Source organism: Dipodomys merriami, unplaced genomic scaffold (genome assembly GCF_024711535.1).
Source record: "Dipodomys merriami isolate MVZ:Mamm:240054 unplaced genomic scaffold, mDipMer1.0.p SCAF_1, whole genome shotgun sequence".
NCBI classification, from domain to species: domain Eukaryota; kingdom Metazoa; phylum Chordata; class Mammalia; order Rodentia; family Heteromyidae; genus Dipodomys; species Dipodomys merriami.
In genome coordinates, this window is record NW_027202270.1 from 30,539,335 (window position 1) to 30,567,160 (window position 27,826).

The 27,826-nt window shown below is 44.9% G+C and overlaps 1 protein-coding gene, 1 long non-coding RNA gene and 1 pseudogene across 5 annotated transcripts in view; 1 reads left to right on the top strand and 2 right to left on the bottom strand.

Moving 5' to 3' along the window:
• Positions 1–207: 207 nt before the first annotated feature.
• LOC138825050 (uncharacterized protein KIAA2012 homolog) overlaps positions 208–27,826 on the bottom strand; it is a 118,653-nt gene continuing 91,034 nt past the window's right edge. For 2 of the 3 annotated variants that reach the window (XM_070019431.1, XM_070019421.1), the window contains exons 15-22: positions 16,589–16,679; positions 11,173–11,338; positions 10,360–10,474; positions 7,198–7,535; positions 3,318–3,517; positions 2,629–2,801; positions 1,975–2,191; positions 208–1,057 (exon numbers count right to left, since the gene is read on the bottom strand). In XM_070019431.1, coding sequence (XP_069875532.1) covers positions 919–1,057; positions 1,975–2,191; positions 2,629–2,801; positions 3,318–3,517; positions 7,198–7,535; positions 10,360–10,474; positions 11,173–11,338; positions 16,589–16,679 — 1,439 coding nt within the window. In that variant the 3' untranslated portion in view covers positions 208–918. The remainder of the gene's footprint in view (positions 1,058–1,974; positions 2,192–2,628; positions 2,802–3,317; positions 3,518–7,197; positions 7,536–10,359; positions 10,475–11,172; positions 11,339–16,588; positions 16,680–27,826) is intronic. The other variant, XM_070019437.1, reaches the window with a different exon arrangement.
• On the top strand, positions 7,959–18,382 carry LOC138825059 (uncharacterized). The gene is made up of 3 exons (XR_011371324.1): positions 7,959–8,045; positions 16,602–16,765; positions 18,262–18,382. It is a non-coding gene; the product is annotated as an uncharacterized lncRNA (long non-coding RNA).
• On the bottom strand, positions 24,199–24,643 carry LOC138809215 (cAMP-responsive element-binding protein-like 2 pseudogene; annotated as a pseudogene). Its single transcript, XR_011366757.1, has one exon. The product of XR_011366757.1 is annotated as a cAMP-responsive element-binding protein-like 2 pseudogene (transcript).

The following is a 27,826-nucleotide window of genomic DNA, read 5'->3' on the forward strand; positions in this document are numbered from 1 at the left end:
CTAGCCCCTTGAATGCCTTTAATAGCTACATGTTATGTATATCTTATGTGACTGTGGTGCTCTAGACTGTATGCTTCTGGGCTGTGAAAGAATTACCTCACAAAACATTTCTTTTTGCTCCCCTCTCCAATTTTTCTTTCTCACTCTCCCCGCCCCCCCTCCCCCCAGTCCTGGGGTTTGAACTCAGGACCTGGACACTGTCCCAGAGTTTCTTTTGTCCAAGTTTAGCACTCTTACCACTTGAGGCACAGCGCCACTCCTGGCTTTTTCTGTTATGTGGTACTGAGAAATCAGACCCAAGACTTCATGCATACTAGGCAAGCACTTTACCACATTCCCAGCCCATCCTTCCCCCAATTTTTTTTATTATCTTTAGTACCAAAAAGTTGCCATTTAACAAAGAAGTTTTATGAATACAGTGCATCTTGATCAATTTCATCCCTTTCAACATTTTCCTTTTGCTCAAGTGAACATTTGTCATGTGATTACAAAGACATTTAATGGTTGTGGGGTTAGGCTTAAAGAATTTCTATATGCATCAGCTAATTCCGAATTTTCATAATTTCCATATACCTGGAACTCTTTCAAACACATTAACTGGAATGAAATAGGTTGAATGTCATAAAGTTTTCAGTTTCAAACTGAAATTATGGATCTGGGTAATTTTATCCACTAACGCTGAAACTGTAGGTCTAGAACATAGATTTTAAATAGGTGAAGAGCAGTTGGGTAAAACAGAGTTTGTTGTGTGTAAGAGTGGGAATAGAAGTTCCAGAGGAGAAAGTCTGATGTGGATTCAGAAAAGCCAGGTGAGATAACTAATCAGGCTCAGGATGGAATTTTATTATGAAAAATTTTGTGTGTGTGTGTGAGAGAGAGAGACTACCTCTCAACTTACTTTTTAGTTTTCTTCTAGCCTTATGGCTTGGGTATTTGTAGGAACTGGAAATAAGAATAAACCCATGGTCTGGAAATGTTTTGAGTCCACTTCAAGCCACTGGCTTCCTTATGGAGTTCTCGGGTGAAATGAAATTGTTTCTCCAAAGCAGCTTTTTGCCTAAGGAGACAACCCCGCCCCCCCAGGTGCAAGAATAAGTACTCTAGAAATCTTTTAAGTTGGTAGAGCTTTGCTGGGTTTTAGATAATGTTCTGCATGATTAGTAACTATATAAAGTTTAGGGTATCCTGAGCATCTTCTTAGAAAAGCAAAAAGGAAGGCATAATTTACAATTCTTAAACTGGTACAATAAGAGTACCTGTGCTGAGCTGGGCTCTGGTGGCTCATCCTTTAATCGTAGCTACTCAGGAATCTGAGACCTGAGCATTTTGATTCAAAGACAGACTAGGCAAGAAAGTCTTATCTCCAATTAACTAGTCAAAATCTGTAAATAGAGCTATGGCTCAAGTGGTCAAGGGCCAACCTTGAGCAAAAAACTTTAAGGGACAGCACTCTGGCTTTGAGTTGAAGCCTGGAAAAGTACCTGGGCTGGTTATCACACAGTGAAGATGAAACCAAGTCAGTTAGCATTGTTTTAATCCTTGGTGGAATGAAGTTGAATATGGTTCAGTCCTTCGCTGTGTGTGTTTTGTTCATGGCGTTCCTGTACTTTGGTTAGGACTCAGGGCCTAGACACTCCCTGAATGTTTTTGCTTAAGGCTAGCACTATACTGCTTGAGCCACAACTTCACGCAAGTTCAGTGTTTAATTGGAGATAAGAGTCTCAGGGCCTTCTGTTCCTGGGCTGGCTTCAAAATTTGACCTCATCTCAGCCTCCGGAGTAACTAGGATTAAATAAATAGGTGTGAGCCACCTCTCAGGACACTCCTTAAGTATTGAGGAAGACAGTGGGTTCAAAATCAGGGTCAACACTTCCCTTAGCATTACTTTCTTTGGGAGGTCTCCTTTTCTTTTGAGGTTCTGAACAAACACTTCCCCCACCCCCTTATGGGTACCTTTGCCCTAATATCCAGTACCTGGCTTTCTCCTGAGCTTGTTTCATGACTTCCTCCAGAGCCAGCTTTGCTTCCTCTTCCTTTTGCCTTCTCTCCTCAGCCTCTAGCAGAGCCTTCTCTTCTGCTTCCAGTTTCCACAACTGGTATTCCAGTCGTTCTTCTTCAGCCATTTCCATCAGTTGTTTCTGTTCTTCTGCTAACTGCATTTCCAATTCCTTCTGCCTCTGCTTCTCTGCCTCTACAGAATAGAAAGGGGAGTGTGATTAGCAGGGTGTGTTAATGGTCCACTTTGGAAATGTGTGGTTCCTAGGGACTCAGAAATTCTGCTTTATCACAGGCTGCCAGATCCTCTGTAGGGGATTTTCAGTCCCCGAAGGTGTCCTGAAACCATTCAGGAGTAAGAATTTAGGAGGCAACAGCTGAGCTAAAAGGGAAAAGGGATTACTGAGTTGGCAGTGGGACCCTAGAGTCATTACCACAAGTTCTTTTTCTCCCTATTTTAGGTTACAGCAATTCACCATAGTCACATGTAATAATCACTTGGAAAAAAAATCAGCTTATACATTTAGAGTGCTTCATTCACGAATGCCTAGGATAGATACAAATGTACACCCACAGTTAAATATTTCTGCCCCAGACAGAGGTGCACACGAAGAACTCCGAAGAATCCCTTACCAGCCTTCTCAGCTTGCTCCTGCTGCTTTTTTTGTTGCATTTCTTGCAGCTTCCTCCGAAACTCCTCTTGCTGTTGCCGGGCCCTCTCCTGGGCCGCTTGCAACTGGAGCCATTGCTTTCTCTCCTCTTCCTGCTGCTGCTTCTGTGCTTCTTCCAGTCTCTGTTTCTGCAGGCTGAGAAAAAAAGAGGCCGGGAAATGACAAAAAGCACCAGACAAGCCTACAGGTAGTGTGAGTGCTCCCCAGGAGGGCTTTAGTAGCTTCCAGGCCAGCATCCAGCTGCTCATCATAAAAGGTTTTTCCAGTGGAAGCCAGGATTGAAATACTGGGAGGTCAGAACTATAAACCTAAGAGTTCCAGTACACAGCTCCCCTCAAGTTCTCAGAGCTTCACTTTCCATTACAAAATAGAATTTGAAACTCCTGCCTCAAGGTTGTAGAGATTAGAGTCAAAACCTGTGGAAGGACCTAAAGCAAAGCAGACTGCTGCAGAACATCTAAGAATGCTTATTGTACTGAATCTCAAAGCCTTTCCTAGATGACCTTTCAGCAACTATCTTGAGTATCTTCCCAGGTCTGGAGTGGGTCTTATCTGGTCTAGGCTGTTCATAGATTCCCCTGGGGAACGTGAACAAGCCCTGGAGGGAGATCGGTCCCCAGCCTTTTCCAGTCTGCTGCTTAATAGACTTACCGGATCTCTTCTGCTCGTTTCTGCTGCTCCAGCTCTAGCTCCTCTTTCATCTTCTCTGCTCTCTCCATCTGCTCCTGCTGTAGCTTTCTTACCTCTTCTTGCTCCCTTCTCTTCCTTTCCACCTTCAGCCGCCTCAACTCAGCCCTCTCTGCTCGAAGTCTGTTCCTGGAAACCTTTTCCTGTTCCTTAGCTACAAGGGCCTAAGAGCAGAATGTTTTTAGTGGGAGGAAGCTGTAACACAGTCTTGTCTCTTTTAAGGGGGGGCAATCTCAGCTAATTAGATTATCCGATCACTCTATTAATCTAATTATTTAGCATAATTAGATAACCGAATCCACTTGGGTGACAAACTATTGTTACTACTTGCCTGGACAGTGGGGTCCTGCTGACTTGGACTCAGGTCTCACGTGCTTTGGGATTTAGAGATGCCAACTTAATTTCCCTGATACTGTTTTCCTCCCAGAGCTATTACCTGGGTTCACTGAAATAATGAAGGTGACAAATAGTTTTCAAACTAGGCTGTGGTGGCTCACACCTGTAATCCTAGCTACTCAGGAGACTGAGATCTGAGGATTATAGTTTGAAGCCAGCTTAGGCAGGAAAGTCCATGAGACTCTTATTTCCAATTAATTATAAGAAAACCAGAAATGGAGCTATAGATCAAAGTGGTAGAGCACTAGCCTTGAGCAGAAAAGCTAAGGGACAGTGCCTAGACCAAGCTCCATGACTGGAAAACAAACATATTGGAGGTTCCACAGTTTAACCCTAGCTATCTTTGAAATTATCCAAGGCAAAAAAAAGGGTGGGGGGGAGGTAGGGACAGTGCTCCTCCCAGACCAATTAAATATCTTTAAGTGGAGGACTGCCTTAAAAAAAAAAAAAAAAAAAAGAGCCAAGTGCCTGTGGCTCACCCCTGTAATCATAATTACTCATGAGGCTAAGATCTGAGGATTGCAGTTCAAAGCCAGCCTGGGCAGGAAGGTCCTTGAGACTCTTTATCTCCAATAAACCATCAGAAAACCGGAAGTGGTGGGGTGGGCCAAGGCTTGAGTTGAAGAGCTGAGGGACAGCGCCAGGCCCAGAGTTCAAGCCCCATGACGGACAGGGAAAAAAAAAGCTAACTTGAAGCCAGGGCTAGAAAATACTGTGACCAAAGCAGGACCATTTTTCAGAGGCAGTCTTAGGTATGGAGGGGTCAGATTCACATTTTAATTCTAGCAACCCACCATTTTTTTTCACTGACATCATGTTGTAGCTTTCTTTGTCTTTGTAATGCTTCCTCCTCACTGATAAGTCTCTAAGGAGAGACTTGAGAGGTAACTTTTTCTTTTTTTTACTTTTAGTTTTTGGTTCGGTTGTGGGGCCTGAACTCTGGGCCTGAGCGCTGTCCCTCAGCTCTTCAGCTCAAGGCTAGCACTCTACCACTTGAGCCACATCGCCACTTCCGGCTTTTTTCTAATGTGGTGCTGAGGAATCGAACCCAGGGCCTCGAGCATGCAAGGCAAGCACTCTACCACTGAGCCACCTTCCCAGCCCCGAGAGGTAACTTTTTCCCTGGGACTCTACCCCAGCCCAGATGGAAATTTCAAGCTTTTAAGTTTTTGTAGAAGCAGCAGAGTACTGTGGAGTGACAATAAATTTAAGAAATTCTGATGATCTAGCAGACATAAAGTGCCAACCGATTAAAATTTCCATCAGTTGTGCAAAATTCCGTAATCTGGATAGTAGAGAGGGTTTGCAGACTATAAAGGAAAAAGCTTCCTGAAATCTCTTCTGGAAAATGATGTACTATAAAATAAGTAGTCAATACTTTAGAATAGTGATAAGAACTTTGAATTTGAAGTTTGTTGGCTCAACCACTCAATAGTTTGTGTAATATCTGTCTAAGCTTTTAACTTGGCTTTAATTTCCAGGTTTGTAAGCTGAAGCTTGTTATAATAGACTAACAAATGTGGTTTGAAAGGTTAAATGAGATTTAGCTTCATATACTAAATGTAGATATAACTTACAGGATTTTAACTATAGCTGTGTGTGTGTTTGTAGTATGTAAATATACTTTTGGGGGGCTGGGAAGATGGCTCAGTGGTAGAGTGCTTGCCTCACATGCATGAGGCCCTGAGTTCAATTGCTCAACACCACATAAGCAGAAAAAACCAGAAGTGGCGCTGTGGCTCAAGTGGTAGAGTGATAGCCTTGAGCTGAAGAGCTAAGGGACAGCGCCCAGGCCCAGAGTTCAGTCCCTAGGACCAACAAAAAGATAAAAAATAGGGCTGGGAAGGTGGCTCAGTGGTAGAGCGCTTGCCTTGCATGCATGAGGCCCTGGGTTTGGTTCATCAGCACCACATAAGCAAAAAGAAAAAAGCCGGAAGTGGCGCTGTGGTTCAAGTGGTAGAGCGCTAGCCTTGAGCTGAAGAGCTGAGGGACAGCGCCCAGGCCCAGAGTTCAGCCACCACGACCGGACACCCCCCCCCCAAAAAAAAAAGATATAAAAAATATATAAATAAAATAAAATATACTTTTTGGGTATAAGCCCTCCAATACAGTTCAGCTCATGCATCTCCCTGGGCTGTGTCAAGTCCTCTCTAGAAATGGTCTTATCAGTATAGTATTCTTTTTGGTTAATTGCAGAGAATTTCTAGAGTAATTTCCCTTATACCTGCTTTTTGTTTGTTTGTTTGTTGTTGTTCCTTCTATTTAAATCTCCACATTGCCCCTAAAACAAATCAACTTTTACATAAAACACTTTTTTTTTCCCGATCCAGGAACTCGGCCTGGGTGCTGTCCCTACGCTCCTTTTTTCTCAAGGCTAGCACTCTACTACCATTTGAGCGACAGCACTACGTCTGTCTTCTTCTGTGATAAATTGGAGAGAGATAGTCTCACAGACTTTCCTGCCCAGGCTGGCTTTGAACTGAGATCTTCAGATCTCAGCCTCCTGAGTAGCTAGGATTACAGGCGTGGGCCATCATTCCCAGCATATAAAACTTTTTTTTTTTTTTTTTTTTTTGCCAGTCCTGGGGCTTGGACTCAAGGCCTGGGCACTGTCCTCCTTTTGTTCAGGCTAGCACTCTATCACTTTGAGCCACAGCACCACTTTTGGCTTTTTTGTTTGTTTGTTTGTTTATGTGGTACTAAGGAATCGAACTCAGGGCTTCATGATGCTAGACAACCACTCTACCACTAAGTCGCATTCCCAGCCCACATAAAACACTTTCTTTTTGTTTTGTTTCGTTTTTTTGTCAGTGGTAGGGACTGAACTCTTGGCCTGGGCACTGTCCCTCAGTTCTTCAGCTCAAGGCTTGAGCCCTACCACTTGAGCCACGGTGCTACTTCCTGCTTTTTCTGCTTATGAGGTGCTTGAGGAATCGAACCCAGGGCCTCATTCATGGGAGGCAAGCACTCTCCCACTGAGCCAACTTCTCACTCCCTCACATAAAACACTTTCTAAAGCAGATGTATGTGCATGAACTGCCTTTGCTTTAACTGTGTACCAACAGAAAAGCAGATTCCAAAAGGGGAAATTTCTATAGCTTTTGGGAGGCCAGGAGATGAGCTCTAGGCCAAGTCAATGTTATGTGATTGTTTCTGATGGCCAGTGTCCATGAGGTCCACCCCTGTCTGATGAGACCTGTACCTGGCAAAAATGGCTGTGGTACCTACCTCAGTTCTTTGGGAGGGGTTGGTACTGCCCATTATTTTGGGTCTAGCAGAATGCCCTTTTCTTTGAGCTTATCTGGCTTCTCTATAGGGTCTGAAGCCACCAAAGTAGAACAAATCAGATTGTTATACAGTGGAGTTCTTTTAGAACTTCTTTTTAGCATTTTAGATAAGTAAGGACCAAACTCCCTTGAACCAAGATGAGAGACAATGTTGCCCCTACCTTTGACAGGTCTTCAGGGATTTTCTCTTCTTCATATTCCATGTTGTTAGTAACAGTCATAGGCTGAGTGGATGAGGATCTTCTGTCTATAGAAACTTGTGTCTCCTGGACATCATACTGTGGAGAAAACCAAGGGTCTGCTTCTGTAATAGAGTGTGAACGGATGAAGCGTCTCTCAGGGGTGCCCTTGGCTTCTCTGAGTGGGCCCCCAGGTCCACTCAGCTCTGCTGATAACGCCACATTCCTTTTCTTTTGTGTCCTTTGCCTTTTGGCTCCAGGTTTTTTTCCTTTGGGAATTGCCTGTAGTTCCTTGGCAGCCTTAGAGTTCTTTGGTTTTTCTGGGGGAAAACAATTGGGGGCAGAGGTATAAATGAATTAGGAAATAGGATCTCTCCTCGTCCTTTTAGTCACTTTTTTAGCGTTATCGTCCACAGGAAGAAGGTGCAAATTCCGGAGCCCTAGCTCTAGAACCTGAGTCTGTTGTGACAACATTTTGAGAATAGTACTAAGACTATCCATTGGGACACTACTTTATTCCTATTTGAATCAACTATCATTCAGCAGTATTGCTATTCAAAAAGTATTTCTGGGCTTAGGGATGTAGTTTAATGGGAGAGCATGTGCTCAGTAGCATGTGGAGACCCTTGGTTCAATCTTACCCTGACCGCTAGTAGGGTGGTACTTCTCTCTCCAGGCATATCTGGAAAGCCCTGCCCTGAGCATTTGACTTGCAGACTTGCAGTTCTGAGGAGGTTTACTACCCTGCAGACTTCCTCAGTTTTTTTTTTTTTTTAATTTTATTTTGTTGTAAAGGTGATATACAGAAGGGTTACAGTAACATAAAAAAGGTAAGGAGTACATTTCTTGTCAAACTTGTTATTCCCTCCCTTGTTTTTCTCCCACTAACCACTCCCCTTCCCCTGCCCCATGACTCCCCCCCCCCCCCCCAGTTCTTTTTTTAAGGGTATAACATTTGTTTTTCTTAGCTTGGCCAATGTCATGAGCTACACAAATGTAAACTTAGCAAGAGTTTAATAATAAAAACCTCAAGAATAGGTGTGTCCTATGTTGTCCTTCCAACAGCAAGGATGGGCATAAGTTTTTGTTTTTGTGTTTTTGCCAATCCTGGAGCTTGACCTCAGGGCATGGGCACTGTTCCTAAGCTGCTTTTGCTTGAGGCTAGCACTCTACCACTTGACTCACAGTGCCACTTCTGGCTTTTTCTGTTTATGTGATACTGAGGAATTGAACCCAGGCTTCATGCATGCTAGACAAGCACTCTACCACTAAGCCACATTCCCAGCCCCTCTTCCTAGCTTTCCAAGGAAGCAAACATGCACAAAATTGTAGAGGATTTTTCAACTCAGCTCTGAAAAACTGAAAAAGATAACTATACCATCCCTTTTCATAAGGGTGGAACAGGAAATAAACAGGCAAGTGAACATTGCAATACAAACCAGCCATGACAGTTTTGGGTCTAAAGCTAGACCCCAAAGTACAGTAGATCTGGAAGGATGTGCCCTTTAGTATGGCCTCTGTGGTGAGTTCAGCTACATCCTCTGACAATTCCCCCAAACTGGGTCTTGACCAACCACATTTATTTCCCTCATAATTGTGACATCTGATGAGCATCTGATTGTCACCTCTGATGTCTCTACCGCCTCTATGTCTCCAAATAATGTGTCATCACTGAACCTGAGCACATCTTCCAACTAGAACTGAACCCAGTGCTCCAATTGTGTTTTGTGGGCTAAACACCCCCTATCTAAAATGCCTGGAAGCAGAAGTATTTCAGAGTTGGGTCTGACTTTGAAATATTTACATATACATAATGAGCTATTTGGGAGAATCCAAGGCCCAGGAAATTCGGTTATGCTTCATATACTCCTGATACACATAGCCTGAAGGTAAATTTATACAGTATTTTCAGTGTGCCTGAATTTTGACAAACTGTAACATGAGTTCAGGTGTGGAATTCACTTGTGGTATTTTTTGCTGTTCAAACAGTTTCAGATTTGGGGACGTTGTGGATTTTGGATTTGCATATGAGGGATCTCAATCTGTAGTTATAAATTGTTGGAGGCTGAAGATAGTGTGACAGGGAATCAATGCTTTCCTATTGACTGAATGCATCTCTTTACTACCTGTTTGACATGCCAGTTGTTCATGCTTTCTCAGCCCAGCTGCTACATGAATAGGATGGCAACACCCTCTTCCCAAGGGCTTCATGAGTTCACACATTCAGACCTCCTAATGCTGAGGCTATGTAGTTTTGGAGGATGTTATTATTTAGACCCCCCCAAACCTGGGTCTCCTCTATGCCTGCGCAGTAAGACACTGCCTTAACTTGGAAGTTGAGGAGACTAGACAGATAGTTTGTCCCCTAGAATCTGTGCTAATTCTTGATACTGCCTCCTAGCCCTGACAGGGGCCTTCTGGGTGGTTCTCTTGGTTTTGCTTTCATTCTCTTTAGGAGTACTAGGGTGGGAACTTAGAGTCTTGCCTTTGCTTGGTAGATGCTTTACTACTGAGCCATGCCTTCAATCCCTTGTTGGTTGTAAGGTTTGAAGTCAGGGCCTGGGCATTGTCCCTGAACCTTTGTGCTCAAGGCTAGCACTCTACCAACTGTGAGCCACAACCCCACTTCCTAGTTTTCTGGTGGTTAGTTGGAGATAAGAGTCTCATGGACTTTCCTGCCTGGGCTGGCTTTGAACTGCAAACCTCAGATCTCAGCCTCCTGAGCAGCTAGATTACAGGTATAAGCCACTGGCAACTAGCTCTTTTTTTTTTTTTTTGTCGGTCGTGGGGCTTGAACTCTGGGCCTGGGAGCTGTCCCTCAGCTCTTCAGCTCAAGGCGAGCGCTCTACCACTTGAGCTACAGCGCCACTTCCGGTTTTCTGGTGGTTTATTGGAGATAGGAGTCTCACGGTCTCTCCTGCCCGGGCTGGCTTTGAACCGCGATCCTCAGATCTCAGCCTCCTGAGTAGCTAGGATTACAGGTGTGAGCCACCAGCGCCCGGCTAGCTCTTTTTTTTTTAACGTGAAGTTTTGGTTTTTGTCTAGGCCAGCCTGGACTGCAGTCCTCCTGTTTGAACTCCTATTCTCATGTAGCTGGGATGACAGGTATGAGCCACCATGCCCAACTTGAAAACACTCTCTTACCCACAGCTACCTTTGCTGCCCTGGAGACCTTTTCTTCTATCTCTTTGTTGGATGCTTTGTTCTTCTCTGTCTTGATTCTTTTTTTCTCCTTGGCCTTGTTGATCAACTCCCTCTCCTAAAGGTGGAAAATTAAGGAAAAGGGACTATAACATGTAGAAAAAACCCCGCAAAAACCTATCAAAGAAAGATTCTGTTGAATAAGGTGACAGAGACTTCTAATGGGATGTGTTTGGGGTGTGGATGAAGCAGTAGAATGAGTTTCAGAGAATCTGGAGGTAGTTAGGAGAGTCAAAGGCCAAGCCTTCTATTTTAAATGGCTAGGGAGTAATATCATAGGAGAAAAGAGAAAGAAAACACACCCACTTCCTTTTTTTTGATGCTAAATCACAGACTACTGAGCTGGATCAAAGTGAAACAGTTTTCACCTTTGGTAGGTTGGTCCAACTGTTTTCTATCAAAACCAGCTTTATTCTCTTCTGCATCATTGCTAACTTGTAGGAAGTCTCAGGGAAGTGACCACAGCCATAGTTGTCTTCACCTTTCCCCAGGGCTGTGAGAGCATGGTGGTTCCTCCTGAGAGTGGGGCCATAGTCACCCACTCAGTACTTGTAGAAATTGAAAGTGGTCTCTATCTTTTAGGAGGATGCAGTACAATGCTGAGGTGCAGGGCTTGGTGAGCAGCTAGACTTCAACAACTACCTGTCCCTTCGTCAGGTGCTCCAGTAGAGTGAGCAACCTAAACACCGATGCATAGTAACCCCAGCAGGATCTATGTGGAGCTTCTGGATCAAGCCAATGAATGTGTGCACTTACAGGACTGATGGTACCTGGTGCCTGCTGGTTGAACAATCGTGGTACAGTCTTCCCTTCTCTTACTCTTGGAAGAAGAACTGTGTCCATAATGTCCAACTTCTCTGGTGGCTCAAGCCCAGGTTCTGGCAGTCCTCTGTGTGTATGGTGTCCACCATTGTCTCTGCCCCTTTTAAAACAGCAAAGCAAAAGAACCTCATCAAAGAGCAAAGTGTGGGTGGAGGGAAGAGAGCAAGTGACCAGATGTCCACTTCATCTGTTCTCTGCTGAACCCTTGTGTTTGACAAATGTAACTTCTTTTCTTGGCACATCCCAGGGTCAGGAAGAGTATAGAGCGCTCTTTACTTTTTTTTTTTTTTGGTCGGTCGTGGGGCTTGAACTCTGGGCCTGCGCGCTGTCCCTCAGCTCTTCAGCTCAAGGCGAGCACTCTTACCACTTGAGCCACAGTGCCATTTCCAGTTTCTGCTGTTTAATTCGAGATAAGAGTCTCATTGACTTTCCTGCCTGAGCTGGCTTTGAACTGTGATCCTCAGATCTCAGCCTCCGGAGTAGCTAAGATTACAGGCGCAAGCATTTTGTTCCCAGCTTGCACTTTACTTTTTTTTTTTTTTTTTTAGGTCCGGTCGTGGGGCCTGAACTCTGGGCCTGGGCGCTGTCCCTCAGCTCTTCAGCTGTAGACTAGCGCTCTGCCACTTAAGCCTCAGCCCCACTTCCGGCTTTTTCTTTTTATGTGGTGCTGAAGAATTGAACCCAGGGCCTCATGCATACAAGGCAAGCACTCTACCACTGAGCCACCTTCCCAGCCCTGCACTTTACTTTTGAAGTTGCTTCAAAGTAAATCCTAAAACTAATTCACAGAGCTAGGGGGAGGGGGGATGGATGTGTTATCATTTACCTCTTTATAGTTATGTACTTTTAGACCTTTAGTTGAATGAGGCGAGATTTTTGTCATTCAAATTTCTTCCATCAAAGCCAGGAACAGTTGCTCACACCTATAATCCTAGCTACTCAGGAGGTCTGAGGATGGCAATTGAAAGCCAACCAGAGCTGGGAAAGTCAGTGAGACTCTTATCTCCAATTAATCACCAAAAAAGCCAGAAGTGGAGATGTGGCTCAAGCCTTGAGCTGAAAGAAACTCAGGAGTAGCGCCTAGGACCTGAGTTCAAATCCTAGGACTGGTACAACTACACAAAGAAATCTCTTCCATCAAATTTCAATTTTCAGTATGAGGTGAGAGAGACTTAGAAAGCAGTTACTTAGAAAGTAACTATCAGTTTGTTCTTTTACCAACTCTGAGCTTCCTTCCTCCCTCTCTTCTTCCCTCTCTATCTACCCTATAGGGGCTTGAATTCAGGGCATCAAAATTACTTAGATTGCTTGCTCAGCATGCCCCCAGCCATAGCTTTTTTCTGTTTTTTGTTTTGTTTTGTTTTGTTTGTTTTGGTGGTCATGAGGCTTGAACTTAGGGCTTTGGCACTGGCCTGAGCTCTTTTTTTTTTGTTATTGTTTGTTTAAGGCTAGTGGTCTACCACTTTGAGCCACAGCTCCACTTCCAGTTTTCTCGTGGTTAATTGGGGACTTTTCTGCCCTGACTGGCTTTAAACTGTGATCCTCAGATCTCAGCCTTCTCTGTAGCTAGGATTTTTGGCATGAGCCACCCGCACCTGGCTTTTCTGGTTATTATGAGATGGAATCTCACAGATTTATTTTATTTTATTTTTGCTTAATTAGCTTTGAACTGTGATCCTCTAGATCTTAGGTTCTTGTGTAGCCAAGAGTAGAAGCATGTACCACCAATGCCTGGCTTGCTCCTTTGAGACAGGGTTTCAGTTTAACTCCCAGTCTGGTTCCAATTCACCACCCTCCTTACTCTGCCTCTCAGATGGTGGTGACCATGCTTGGCTTGAGTTTTATTTATTTATTTATTTATTTTTCTTTTGGTTGTGGGGATTGAACTCTAGGCTTGGGCGCTGTCTGTCAGCTCTTCAGCTCAAGGTTAGCGCTCTACCACTGGAACCACAGCACCACTTCCAGCTTTTTCTGCATATGTGGTGCTGAGGAATTGAACCTAGGGCCCTCATGCATGCAAGGCAAGCACTCTACCGCTGAGTCACCTTCCGAGCCTTCTAACAATAATTTTTTAAAGAATAAAACTCAAGGGATTGGGAAGGTGGCTCAGTGGTAGAGTGCTTGCCATGCATGTATGAGGCCCTGGGTTCGATTCTTCAGCACCACATAAACAGAGAAAGCCGGAAGTGGTGCTGTGACTCAAGTAGTAGAGCGCTAGCCTTGAGCTGAAGAGCTGAGGAACAATGCCCAGACCCAGAGTTGATAACTGACCAAAAAAAGAAAAAAGTCATTATTAGCATGCATTAATAAAATAATTGACTATGAAAATGGAGCTGATTCCATCCATGTGTCTAGTGTTCTTTGTTATTTATTTATTTATTTAGTCAGTTGTGGGACTAGAACTCTGGGCTTGGGCACTGTCCCTCAGCATTTCAGCTCAAGGCAAGCTCTCTACCACTTTAGCCACAACACCACTTCCAGTTTTCTGAGTGGTTTATTGGAGATAAGAATCTCACGACTTTCCTGTCCAGGCTGGCTTTGAACCTCCATCCTCAGATCTCAACCTCTTGAGTAGCTAGAATTACAGGCGTGAGCCACTGGTGCCCTGAGTGTCTAGTGTTCTTTGAACAAATGGATTCCTTCAACATCCTAGTTTTGTTCTTGCTCAGATTCAGCCACTACTGTGGCAGTTTTGTATGAAGAGCTGTCACTGATTTGTTCCCTATGGGTAGAGAGAGTGGATGTGTCTTGGAATAACAGCAGAGATACTATTCGCTGTGGTGTACAAGGCTTGGTTCAGCGCATTTTCTCTTTTTTGCTAAGTCAGGATATTGTGCTGTGCTAGCACAGGGCCTTGCTGTGGAGATTTGAGAAATACATCTTGAATGAGGTAAATGGAATTTCCTCTAAGTATATGAGTCTTTAAATCATTCAGTGTCACTTTATAAAAACTCACAGAAGTCTCCTTTAGAATTTAGTGCTAGGAGGGGCTGGGAAGGTGGCTCAGTGGTAGAGCACTTGCCTTGCATGCTTGAGGCCCTGGGTTCGATTCCTCAGCACCACATAAGCAAAAAGAAAAAAGTGGCACTGTGGCTCAAGTAGTAGAGCACTAGCCTTGAGCTGAAGAGCTGAGGGACAGCGCCCAGGCCCAGAGTCCAGGACCCACGACTGGACCCCCCCCCCCAAAAAAAAATTTAGTGCTAGGAAAACCTTTTCCCTGAGGAGCAGGTATGCTGTAAATAATTACCATGGACCTGGTCAAATCACCTTTTTTTTCTCTCATTTATATTTAGAAATTTCTGTATCAAAGTTTATATTTGGTCACAATAACTATAATGACTTGGGGGATATTTGGTTTTTTTTTTTTATTATGAAAATACTGTATATGGGGCTGGGAAGGTGGCTCAGTGGTACAGTGCTTGCCTTGCATGCATGAGGCCTTGGGTTCGATTCCTCAGCACCACATAAGCAAAAAGAAAAAAGCCTCAAGTGGCGCTGTGGCTCAAGTGGTAGAGCGCTAGCCTTGAGCTGAAGAGCTGAGGGACAGCGCCCAGGCCCAGAGTTCAGGCCCCATGACCGGACCCAAAAAAAAAAAAAGAAAAAAAAAAGAAAAAGAAAAACGAAAGAAAATACTGTATAGAGGGGTTACAATTACATGGGCAAGATAATGAGTACATTTCTTATCAAGCATTGTAGCCTCCTCCTTTGTTTCCCCTTCCCACTTGGGAGATATTTGTTAAGCCTCCAGATTAAAAAAGTTCTTCAGTGATAAAAAAGTTCTTGGGGCTGGGAAGGTAGCTCAGTGGTAGAGCGCTTGCCTTGCAAGCATGAGGCCCTGGGTTCGATTCCTCAGCACCACATAAACAGAAAAAGCTGGAAGTGGCACTGTGGCTCCAGTGGTAGAGTGCTAGCCTTGAGCTGAAGAGCTGAGGGACAGTGCCCAGACCCAGAGTTCAGGCCCCATGACCGGCAAAAGAAAAAAAAAAAAAAAAAAAAAAAGTTCTTCAGCGAATTTTGTCTTTTTAGATGGCAGGTAGTACTGTTCAAATATGTAACAGGAAAAGATAAGGCATAAAAACGTAAAAATGGGGCTGAGAATGTGGCTTAATGATAGAGTACTTGCCTAGCATGTATGAAGCCCTGGGTTTGATTCCTCAGTACCACATAAACAGAAAAAGCCAGAGGTGGTGCTGTGGCTCAAATGGTAGAGGGCTAGCTAGCCTTGAGCAAAAGAAGCTCAGGGACAGTACCCAGGCCCTGAGTTCAAGCTCCAGGACTGGCAAAAAGAAAAAAAAAAAAAGTAAAAGTAGAATTCTTTCAGTTATTTAAACACTTTTCTCTGTTTATTGCTGGTAAACACAAAACATTTTTGACCCAGGAGGAGAGCTGTTACACCCCTGGGCAGGTGGAGCTGGTTCTTCTTACCCAGCCTCACAGTGGTCATGACAGGCTATAGTTCAGATGGAGGCTCACATGACTACCCCAGCTGCCATGAACAAGAAGGACTCTGCTCAAATGACCGGAGTGTCTGGCTGAGCTACTGGACAACGAGCTGACAGCAAGCACGCAGGGAGTACGCAGGAGGTGCTTCATTTACGTCACACTTGTACTGGTGTTACAATCATAGGATTTCACCCAGAGCTTCATCCAGCATCTTGGTAGATTTCAGATACATAGACAAATGGAAAAGGCTGCTTTCATGGCAGCTTTTAGACTTTACTCGCCACCCATCTGACTAACGTGTGTTCTTCCCCAGGAATCTGTTTCTTTTAATTTCAGCTATGAGCCCAGACCACTCAGAAGAAAACAGACACCAAGGGCTGGGAAGGTGGCTCAGTGGTAGAGCGTTTGCCTTGCATACATGAAGCCCTGGGTTCGATTCCTCAGCACCACATAAGCAGAAAAAAAAAAAAAGGCCGGAAAAGTGGCGCTGTGGCTCAAGTGGTAGAGCACTCACCTTGAGCTGAAGAGCTGAGGGACAGTGCCCAGGCCCAGAGTTCAGGCCCTACAACCGGACCCCCCCACCAAAAAAAAAAAAAGTAAAAGAAAAAGAAAACAGACACCAAATTAATTGAAAGTAAAGAAAAAATACAAAAACCCAGACAAGTTGGGTACCAGTGGCTCAAGCCTGTAAGTTCAAAGCCAGCCTGGGCAGGAAAGTCCCTGAGATTCTTATCTCTAATTAACCAATAGAAAACTGTAAGTGGTTCTGTGGCTGAAGTGTTAGAGTGCTCGCCTTGACTGAAGAGCTCTGGGACAGTGCCTAGGGCCAGAGGTCCAGCCCCATGACCACCATCACCAACAACAAAAAAGTAGAAAAATCCGTGTCACCATAATTTTGAACACTTACCTATTTTTTACAGTGTCTGCCAAGGGGTCCTGGATGGGCTCAGCCTGGGAAGCACTAAGAGGCTGAAAGGTCACACTCATTGTCTCTGGGTCTGCGGAAACAAACAGCATCTTCCATCAGCAAAGCACATAAGCAGCTGTCCTGGGGAGATTTCAGACTTGCTGAAGTGTCTATCTGGTAAGTAGTCCACTGTGCATAAGATGCCCTAGGAAATAAGAAAATGCTACAAAAGCCAGTGTTGGCACAGGCACCTGACTAAAATTAAAGTTACTATGAAAACATTGTTTGGAGGGCTGGGAAGGTAGCTCAGTGGTAGAGCGCTTGCCTTGCATGCATGAGGCCCTGGATTCAATTCCTCAGCACCATATATGCAGAAAAAAAAAAGCCAGAAGTGGTGCTGTGGCTCAAGTGGTAGGGCACTAGTCTTGAGCTGAAGAGCTGAGGGACAGTGCCCAGGCCCAGAGTTCAGGCCCATGACCGGACCCAAAAAAACCAAACCAAAACAAAAACATTGTTTGGAGCTGGGCACCAGTGGCTCATACCTGTAATCCTAGCTACTCAGGAGGCTGAGATCTGAGGATCTCGGTTCAAAGCCTGCCCGGGCAGGAAACTCCATGAGACTTATCTCTAATAAACCACTAGAAAACCGGAAGTGGTACTGTGGTTCAAGTGGTAGAGCACTTGCCTTGAGCTGTGGACAGCACCCAAGCTCAAAGTTCAAGCCCTACAACTGACAAACAAAACAAAACAAAAAAACATTGTTTGGGAAAGTGATATCACAGTAAGAATCAAAATTCAGAAAACGACTCTTGACTTTGATCAAGAACCTCAGTCCTTGGAACTTATCCTATGAAAATAATGCGAAAAGAGCTGGGAAGGTGGCTCAGTGGTAGAGTGCTTGCCTTGCATGCATAAGGCCCTGGGTTCCATTCCTCAGCACCACATAAGCAGAAAAAGCCGGAAGTGGTTCTATGTCTTTAGTGGTCTAGCGCTAGTCTTGAGCTGAAGAGCTGAGGGCCAATGCCCAGAAAGAAAATAATGCGAAAGAAGAAACAACCTTTTTGTTACAAGTTAGTTAATGCATTATTGTTCATAATGAAAATTTAGAAAGAGCTTAACAAAAAAGATGTGGGAAGTAATTTATGATGTATTACTTCGATGTTAAAAATTATGCTTAAAAAGAGAAATACGTCCCCTATGATCCAGCAATCCCACTTTTGGGCATTTACCCAAATGTTTACAAACAAGACCACACTAAAGCTACCAGCACAACTATGTTTATTGCAGCATTATTTACCATAGCTAAGATATGGAACCAACCTAGATGCCCCTCAGTAGATGAATGGATCAAGAAAATGTGGTATATATACACAATGGAATTCTATGCCTCCATCAGAAAGAATGACATTTCCCCATTTGTTAGGAAATGGAAAGGCTTGGAAAAAATTATATTAAGTGAAGTAAGCCAGGCCTAAAGAAACATAGGTCCCATGGTTTCCCTTATTTGCAATATCTAGTATAGGTATGAGTCAAGCGGAAAAGGTCAGATAATGTGATGTTAGGAAAACGAACCCTTAAATATGTATTTTAATGTTTTCGTTTCTTTCATGCATGTGTTTCTAACGCATTTATAAGATTATTTCTTTGTTGCTTTGTATGTCCCTCCCCTACAGTGTAACCCCCGCTTTCACTATATTTGATGTCAGTATAACATGTGGAGGAGATGGGGACAAACAAGTCGTTTAAGGATTCAGGTGGACCTGTTGCAACAATGAGAAGTACAAAATGTCATGTCAAAACCAGCTTTACAATGTCGGTGGGGGGGGGAGGGGGGTATGATTGGGTGGGGGGGAGGGGGGAGGCTGGGAAGGGAGGTGAAGGGTAAACAAAGGAGGAGGCTGCAATGCTTGGTAAGAAATGTACGCATTATCCTGCCCATGTAATTGTAACCCCTCTGTACAGTATGTTCTCAAATAAAATAAAATGAAATTAAAAAAAAAAAAGAGAAATACGCAGTGTGGAAAGTATAATGACAAAATAGATTAAAGAAAAGTGTATTAGAACTCAATTAAGTCTCAATGGATAAAGATCAAAAGAGAAGCTGGTTACTGGTTGCTAATACCTCTAAACCTAGTGATTCAGGAGTCTGTATGAGGATTGTGGTTTGAAGCCAGCCCAGGCAGGAAAGTCTGTGAGACTCTCATCTCAAGGACCACTCAGAAAAAGCTGGAAGTAATGCTGTGGTTTAAGTGGTAGAGTGCTAGCTTTGAGCAAAAGATGCTCAAGGATAAGCACCAGGCCCGGAGTTAAAGCACCAAGACTGAACCAAAAAAAAAGAATGTTGGCTTGTGATATGGCTCAGTGGCATGGGCTGGAACCTAGCACTACCAACACACAAAACTGAAATGTCATCCTATGACGAGACGTTATGTATGCCATATAGCAGCTGTAATGCTACAGTTAATCTATTTTTCAGTGTTCAGTCAGTCATGCCTTGCTCCCCCCACTCCCCATATCCAGGGCCTCTTGACAAGTTGGCAAAGGTTACTTTTGCCATTCCCAGACATTCAGGGTGGCATTCACTCCAGGTATGGAAGGGGACCAAGATGTACAATATGGTTAAGAAAACTGTAAGTCTTGGGGCTGGGAAGGTGGCTCAGTGGTAGAGCGCTTACCTTGCATGCCTGAGGCCCTGGGTTCAATTCCTCAGTACCACATAAGCAAAAAGAAAAAAAGCCGGAAGTGGCACTGTGGCTCAAGTGGTACAGTGCTAGCCTTGAGCTGAAGAGCTGAGGGACAGTGTTCAGGCTCCATGACCGGACCAAAAAAACAAAACAAAACAAAAAAACAGCAATAACAAAAGAAAAACTAAGTCTGTTTAGGGCTGTAGGGAGTTTATTTTACTTTAGATAATATGTAACATTAACAGAGAAGAGGATCTGGGTATATCCATGAAAAGAAGAATTTGGGGTGGCTTCTTGTTTTTTCTTTTGTCAGTCATAGGGCTTGAACTCAGGGCTTGGGACTGTCTCTGAGCTTTTTTGATCAAGGCTAGTGCTCCACCACTTTGATCCACAGTGCCACTTCCTGTTTTCTGGGGGTTAATTGGAGATAAGAATCTCAGGGACTTTTCTGCCTGAGTTGGCTTTGAACTGGGATTCTCAGATCTCAGCCTCCTGAGTAACTAGGATTACAGGCTTGAGCCACCAGCACCTGGCCAGGGTTTCTTACTTTAACCTTTCGCACTCAGGAAACAACAACAAAAACAACTTAAAGACTTTCATTTCTCTTCACAGTTACTTGAAACTTGAGTGTGAGACAAATACGACCAGCAGGGGGAGCCTTTGTATTGACCAATAGCTGAAATTCTACATTGGTATAATTTCACCATTTTGATTAGAATTGGGGTGTGCACTAGAACAGGGTTATTACAGGCCTGAGCCACTGACACCCGTCTAGGGTTATTTCTTTTAATCAAACAACCCATTCTTAGGCAGTATTGGAACAAACTAAGACAGAACTTTGAATGACAATTTATGACTATAAATATAAAAAATTAAATATGCAGCATATAAGAAAAATACTGGGGCTGGGAAGGTGGCTCAGTAAAAGAGTGCTTGTCTTGCATGCATGGCCCTAGGTTCGATTGCTCAGCACCACATAAGCAGAAAATGCTTATGGCGCTGTGGCTTAAGTGGTAGGGTGCTAGCCTTGAGCTCAAGAGCTGAGGGACAGCACCCAGGCCCAGAGTTCAGGCCCCACAACCGGAAAAAAAAAAATACTGTGTAATCATTACTTATGGGATTGAACAAATTGTCACATTTGATTTACATTTCTTCTTCTTCTTCTTGTTTTTTTTTTGGTCGGTTGTAGGGCTTGAACTCTGGGCCTGGGCGCTGTCCCTGCACTCTCCAGTTCAAGGCGAGCACTCTACCACTTGAGCCACAGCGCCACTTCCGGTTTTCTAGTGGTTTATTGCAGATCAGAGTCTCACGGGGAAGGTGGCTCACTGGTAGAGCTCTTGCCTTGCATGCCTGAGGCCCTGGGTTCAATTCCTCAGCACCACATAAGCAAAAAGAAAAAAGCCGGAAGTGGCGCTGGACTCAAATGGTAGAGCGCTAGCCTTGAGCTGAAGAGCTGAGGGACAGCGCCCAGGCCCAGACACCCCCTCCCCCCCAAAAAAAAAGAGTCTCACGGACTTTCCTGCCTGGGCTGGCTTTGAACCATGATCCTCAGATCTCAGCCTCCTGAGTAGCTACGATTACAGGCGTGAGCCACCGGCACCAGGCTCTGTGAGACAATTATCTCCAATAAACCACTAGAAAACCGGAAGTGGCACTGTGGCTCAAGTGGTAGAGCACTAGCCTTGAGCTGAAGAGCACAGGGACAGTGCCCAAGCCCAGAGTTCAAGCCCCACGAACGACAAAAAAAAAAAATTGTAGCACTTTGGTCATTTCACACAGAACTATGGCTTTTTTTTTTTTTTTGATTGTGGGGCTTGAACTTTGGGCCTGGGCACTGTCCTTGCACTCTTCAGCTCAAGGAGAGTGCTCTACTGCTTGAGCCACAGCACCACTTCTGGCTTTCTGTGGTTTTATTGGAGATAAGAGTCTCACGGGACTTTCCTGCCCAGGCTGGCTTTGAACTGTGATCCTCAGATCTCAACTTCCTGAGTAGCTAGGATTACAGGCATGAGCCACCAGCACCCTGCTAGTACTATGGCTTTTGTATTCTCCTAAGTTCACCTGCTAGAAACTTAATTTCCAATGCAGTGTTGCCAGGTGAAGCCTAATGCTGTTATGTAAGGATTATGAGAGTAGTTTGTACTCTATCCTTCTACATATAAGGATCCAAGATTTGTTCTCCCTTTCCCTTCTGCCATGTGAAGAAGCAGTAAGAAGATGCACATCAGATGCCAGCATCTTGATCTTGGGCTTTCCAGACTTCAGAACTATGAGAACAAATTCTTGTTCTTTATAAGTTACCCAGTATCAGGGATTCTGTTGTTGTAGAACAAAACAGATTAAGACACACACTCTCACTTCCTTCATTCCATTTGCAGAGGTTTTCTTTTTAAATCAGTCTTCATACATATTTTTTACATATTTATCAAATTTAAATGTACTATGAAGTGCATTGGTACATTTTGTGTTACTTATACAAAGTACGTGAGACTGGGATACTTATAAAGGAAACAGGTCGGGGCTGGGAAGGTGGCTCAGTGGTAGAGCGCTTGCCTTGTATGCATGAGGCCCTGGGTTCGGTTCCTCAGCACCACATAAGCAAAAAGAAAAAATCTGGAAGTGGTGCTGTGGCTCAAGTGGTAGAGCGCTAGCCTTGAGCTGAAGAGCTGAGGGACAGCTCCCAGGCCCAGAGTTCAAGCCCCACGACTGGACCCAAAAAAAGAAAAGAAAGGAAACAGGTCTATCTTAAAATCTAGTTCCGAAATCCAAGCCTATTGTATTGGCAAGTGCTCAGCTTCTGGAGAGAGCCTCAGTGCAAAAAAGCAAGCAGGCACTTGTGGAAGAGAGAGCAGGATCATATGGCAAGGGAGAAAGCCAGCTATAACCTGCTATTGTGATAACTAGCCCACTTTTGAGGGGACTTCCTGAATCCTCTCATGAGAGTTCCGTCCCCGTTTTTTCATTTCTTCTTCTTCCTTTCCTTCTTCCTTCCTTCCTTCCTTCCTTTTCTTCCTTCCCTCCCTCCCTCCCTCTTTCTTTTTTTTCTTTCTTTCTTTCTTTTCTTTCTTTCCCTCCCTCCCTTCCTTCCTTGCTTTCTTTCTTTTTCTTTCTCTCTCTCTCTCTCTCCTTTCTTTCCTTCTTCCTTCTCCATCTTTCCTTTTTTGTGTCCTGGGGCTTGAATTTAAGGCTTGGGTATTGTCCCTGACCTTTTGTACTCTACCATTTGAACCACAGCTCTACTTCTGGATTGTTTTTTTTTTTGTTTTTTTTTTGGTAGTTTATAGAGATAGAGTCTTGCAGACTTTCTTGCTCAGGCCAAGTGAAGTACGGAACCCTGCTTCTGATCTCACACTCTACCACTGAGCCCCAGCCCGAAGTCTCCCCTTGAACCTCTAGGTATAAGTTATATAAGCAGCTTTTCAAATATTAGGCCATCTTTGAATTCCTGTGATAAATTTAACTTGGTCATGATGTATTTTTTTAAGTGGAAGCTTAAGGATTTGATTAGTTAATGTTCTATTTAGTTTTGCATGTTTGATTGTGAGATTAGTCTATAATTTTTCCTTTTTTAAACAAAATATGAGGGGTTGGGAAGGTGGCTCAGTGGTAGAGCGCTTGCCTTGCATGCATGAGGCCCTGGGTTCGATTCCTCAGCATCACATAAGCAAAAAGAAAAAAGCTGGAAATGGCGCTGTGGCTCAAGTGGTAGAACGCTAGCTAGCCTTGAGCTGAAGAGCTGAGGGACAGTGCCCAGACCCAGAGTTCAGGCCCCACGACTGGACCCAAAAAACAAAAAAAACCCAAAAAACCAAAATATGATTCTTGTTTCTGATTTCTGCTGCTTTCTTTCTTTCTTTCTTTCTTTCTTTCTTTCTTTCTTTCTTTCTTTCTTTCTTTCTTTCTTTCTTTCGACAGATTTGGGTTACATGTTAGAAACATATTGTCTTTTTTTTCTGGCGAAGATACTTTATTTCTCATAAAAATATAATTGTACAATGCTCTTCGGGAAAATAAAAATCCTTCAATGCCCCAAATACCATGTGGCTTAATTGTCGTCGTCCTTTCGAGAACTAAAGAGGTAATTGATATCACGCAGCTGATTTGTGAAATACAGCACTTATGTTTTTAAGTTTTATTTGCCTTTAACTAGAGGTTAAGTCCAGTTTAAACCTATACTTTCTGTAATTAGCCAAATCAAATCTATCATAATTCAAAGATGATAGGATAAAATAAAACGCTAACTGGTGATGCTGAGTTTAATTAGTTGGCAAACAGTGATAGTTGTGATTTAGACAGAAGAGAGAGATTTCTGACTTCACCTGGGCCCTACGCCCTGGCCCAGCCTAGAGGGCTGCACTCCCTGCTGGTCCATGCTGGGGAGCCGATGCTGAAATTCTGGCAGGTCTCTGGGATGCACATCATGCCTCCCCACTTCGCTGCCTTTCTCTATGGGACGGGATGGGGGCTGTGCTCAGTGGTGGTCAGCCCCAGTGGACAAGCATGGGCACCCCCTCACATGCCCTGCACAGACAGAGGAAGGGAGAAGCAGGGAGGGGAAGGAGGGAGGGAAGGAAGAAGGGGAAGGGTGAAGGGGGAGACAGGGCCCATGGCTTCGATCAAAGGGAGCACATGCTTCCAGGCTGCCAAAGTGCGCGGCCAGCACCGTTCCCATGGCAATCGGAACTCCTTTTTCAAGCCCAGGAGAGTTGGTCTGATCAGGTCCAAAATACCAAGTGGAAAAAGTCAAATAAATCATGCACCAGGCACAGGGACCACCAGATAGGGGCTCCTCCACGCTCACTTTGGAATGTTTGCTTTGAAAGGACTCCGGGCTAAATCCAGCACAGAGGAACAAGAACAGACCACAGTTGACCAGTGGACAATCGGAAGCCGCGTTTAAATCAGCAGCCGCAGCCTTGAGCGCGGTCAGCCATCTCCATTCTGTCTCCAGCACGGCCAGGAATTGCTGGCGGCATCTGCCTTGCTGGTCTTGCCGAGCCTGCTGGTGCTCTGCTGAGATTTGCTCTGCTCTTCTGCAGTAAGCAGGGCCTTGATCTCAGAAGGGATTTTTCCTTGGTCCATGGCCACGCACCACTGTGTGTACATGTCCAGCTCCTCTCCGAGGGCACTTACGGCCCGCTCTCGGCTGGACACCAGCTCCTCCAGGTATTGGTATCTGAGCTTCTGCCGGGCAGGGCACTCCCGGGCACTCTGCCGGCTCCTCTCCAGTTGGGCTTTCAGGTCAGTTTTGGCTGGCTTCCGGCCCCGCTTGCCTGGCTTCTTCACTTTGCCACCTACCACCTTGCTGTCGTCCATGGCCACGGGCCTCCGCCCGCCCGGGCGCCGCCGAGGAGGAGATGAGGTTCGCTGCTCCTCCCTGGCCCGCCACCTCCGCTGTCCTCCGGCCCAGAGGCCGCCTCCAGACCGGCGAAGCGGACGCCGGGGGCCGCGAACGCCCCCGCGGTGGGGCCGCTGCCTCCGCAGCTCGCCCCATGGTGGCCTCAGGATCCACATTGTCTTTTCTGGAGCATGAAAAAACAATTCAGAATCAAGGGTAACAGCTGTGTTGTTCCAGAGACTTTCTTGGGGTTTCCACAATAGGCTGAGGGGGAGTGAGGATGTTCTTGATGTTCCCTGGCCCCATTCTCTCCCATTATGGAGAACTCTGCGATCTTTTCTGGAAGGAAAAACAAAGCATTGCCGAGGTGTAGGTCATGTCAGAGCTAACAACTTTTTTAGAACTGCCAGTGGGCAGCAGGGACTTTGGCCTGGTGCCACAGGAGCCTGGCCGAAGCAAGGAGCTTGTGGCTGCTGTTCCTTTCAGGCTCCAAGTTCTGTGGGCAGCTCCTTCTGCCCCTGAGCGTGGACTTCCTGCCTTGCCACAGCTTTAGAAGCTTTTCACTTGCACAGGTAGGACAGGCATTGTCCTCTTTCCTTCCGAGGCACTAACTTCCAAGAATCATCCCCAAGGAAAGGCCTTTAAAACAGAACCAGACAGAACTGGATACCCACAAAGACTGGGCAGATACTTTGGTTACTTTGGTTTTAATAATCAAAATAATTATTGATTTGTGTGCCATATTTTCTTTCATTCATAATATAAAGAATTTCCAAGTTGGGTGCTCGTGGCTCAAGCCTGTAATCCTAGCTACTCAGGAGGTCTGAGATCTGAGAATCATGCTTCAAAGTCTGCCCAAGCAGGAAAGTCTGTGAGACTCTTTTTTTTTTCCTTGATCATTAATTTTTAATGAGAAGTAATTCAATATAATGTGCTTTTCAACTAAACTGCTTTTTTTTTTTTGGGTCCAGTCCTGGGCCTGAACTCTGGGCCTGGGCGCTGTACCTCAGCTCTTCAGCTCAAGGCTAGCACTCTACCATTTGAGCCACAGTGCCACTTCCGGCTTTTTTCTTTTTGCTTATGTGGTGCTGAGGAATCGAACCCAGGACCTCATGCATGCAGGGCAAGCGCTCTACCACTGAGCCACCTTCCCAGCCCTCAACTAAACTGCTTTTTATAAATATCTGTGAGACTCTTATCTCCAGAAAACTAGAGATGGTGCTGTGGCTTAAAGTAGAGTGCTAGCTTTGAGCAAAAATCACCCAGACCCAGTGTTCAAGCCCTATGAATAACAACAACAACAAAGAACAAAAAAGAAAAAGAAAAGACAAAAAGAATTTTATGCATTGGCCCTTTTGTGTATTTGATCTTCTTATAAAATAACCAATATTTTCAAATCTCAAAAACTTCCTTATATTATCTTATATTTGCTTGAACCAATGAAAATGAAACTAAAATGAAAATGAAATGAAAACTAATGAAAAAAATTTCCAGGGATTCTGAACGAACTCCAAGATTCATATTCAGACTAGCTTGATAAAAATACTGCCATAATTTTGACGTGACTTCTGAACTTTGTTGTGATTTCCTAATCAGAACACATAGATGTCAACTCAACATAACTTCTCAGGAGTTGTAATGAAGGATTAAAGTACTTGAGGCAGTGACCACTTGTTGCCTGTTTAAACCTAAGATCAGCAAATTCTGTTTAGCAGAGCAACATGTGGTGGTCCAAACACCTGGTTGGTTGATTGCCTTTATAAGCCCTGCAAATGTTTAGCTCAGGGCTCTCCTCCTAGGCTGTGCTGTGTTGGAGTCTAGGATGTGTAGGACAAGGCCCAAGCTGCAGCCCGTCTAAATAAAACCTTAAAACAGCTGTAAAGTCTGACTCTTGGTGGTCTTCTTGGTGGGAGTCCTGCGACTTGGGCATAACATATTAGTGGGGGCTCGCCCGGGATCCCTCCAAAGACCCGCCCCCCCCCCCCAGACCTCAGACTCCAAAAGTAAAACAGTGCTGTCTTTGTTAATTTGTCTTGTCCTGTCGTTGTCTGTTTGTACTTTCATTTTCCTTTGTGAGGACGGCCGCTCAGATTCGTATTGTGTAAAGGGTTGTCGAAGCGGACGCACTTGCACAACAACCCTGGAGGGACGTCCCAGATCCTCTTGTGTGTGTGTGTGTGGGGGGGGGGTCCTTGGAACCCTGTCGTATGAATTGTGGGGCGGGGGTCCTTGGAACCCCGCCGTGAGAATTGTGGGGCATAGGTCAGTTCGGTGTTGGGCCGGAACTGACCAAGAGGCCCTCCTAACCGAGGCCCAACTTGCCCACTGTGGGTCTGCTCCTTCTGCTGTGGGGGCGTGGGTCGGTGTGGAACCCCACTGTGACAGGAGTCAGTGGACCAATTTGGGAGATCTCTACTTCTTAACTGTCAGGCCTGTGTGTGTTTTGTTTGTACTGTTTGTTTTTTTGGACTGTACTGATGGGTCTGGAAACCATGGGCAACACTCCATCTAGCCCCCTAGACTTACAAAAAGAAACTAAGAAAGAGGAAAAGAAATTGTACCCCCTGGTTTTTCAGGGGGATAACTTGGAAGAAGAAATGTTTCCTCCCCCATACTCCCCTTCCCAGGTTCCTTTTGCAGAACCTGAGAATGATCAAGAGGAGGAGGGAGCTATAGAACCAGCAGCCAAACCCTCGGCACCTGCCCTTAAACTTTCTGAGGGGCCAGTCACTCGCCTACGCCGTGGGATCAACCCCCATTCTAATGCAGCTGTTTTTCCCTTATGCTTCGTAGGTCCTGTGGATGCGGATGGTCAACAGCAACTCCTATGCAACAGGGGCTGGGAAGGTGGCTCAGTGGTAGAGCGCTTGCCTTGAATGCATGAGGCCCTGGGTTCGATTCCTCAGCACCACATAAGCAAAAAAGAAAAAAGCCGGAAGTGGCGCTGTGGCTCAAGTGGTAGAGCACTAGCCTTGAGCTGAAGAGCTGAGGGACAGCTCCCAGGCCCAGAGTTCAGGCCCCACAACCGGACCCAAAAAAACAAAAACCAAAAAAAAAAAAAAGAAAGAAAGAAATTTTAAGCCTCATCTGGGCCTTATGCGAACCAGAAAATATTGCCATTATGCACTGCCCTGGCCATCAAAAGCTGCCAATCAGGCAGCTAAGGAGGCAGCCGTCCAGCCCAGAGTGGAAGTACTGACTCCAGTAGACCCAGGG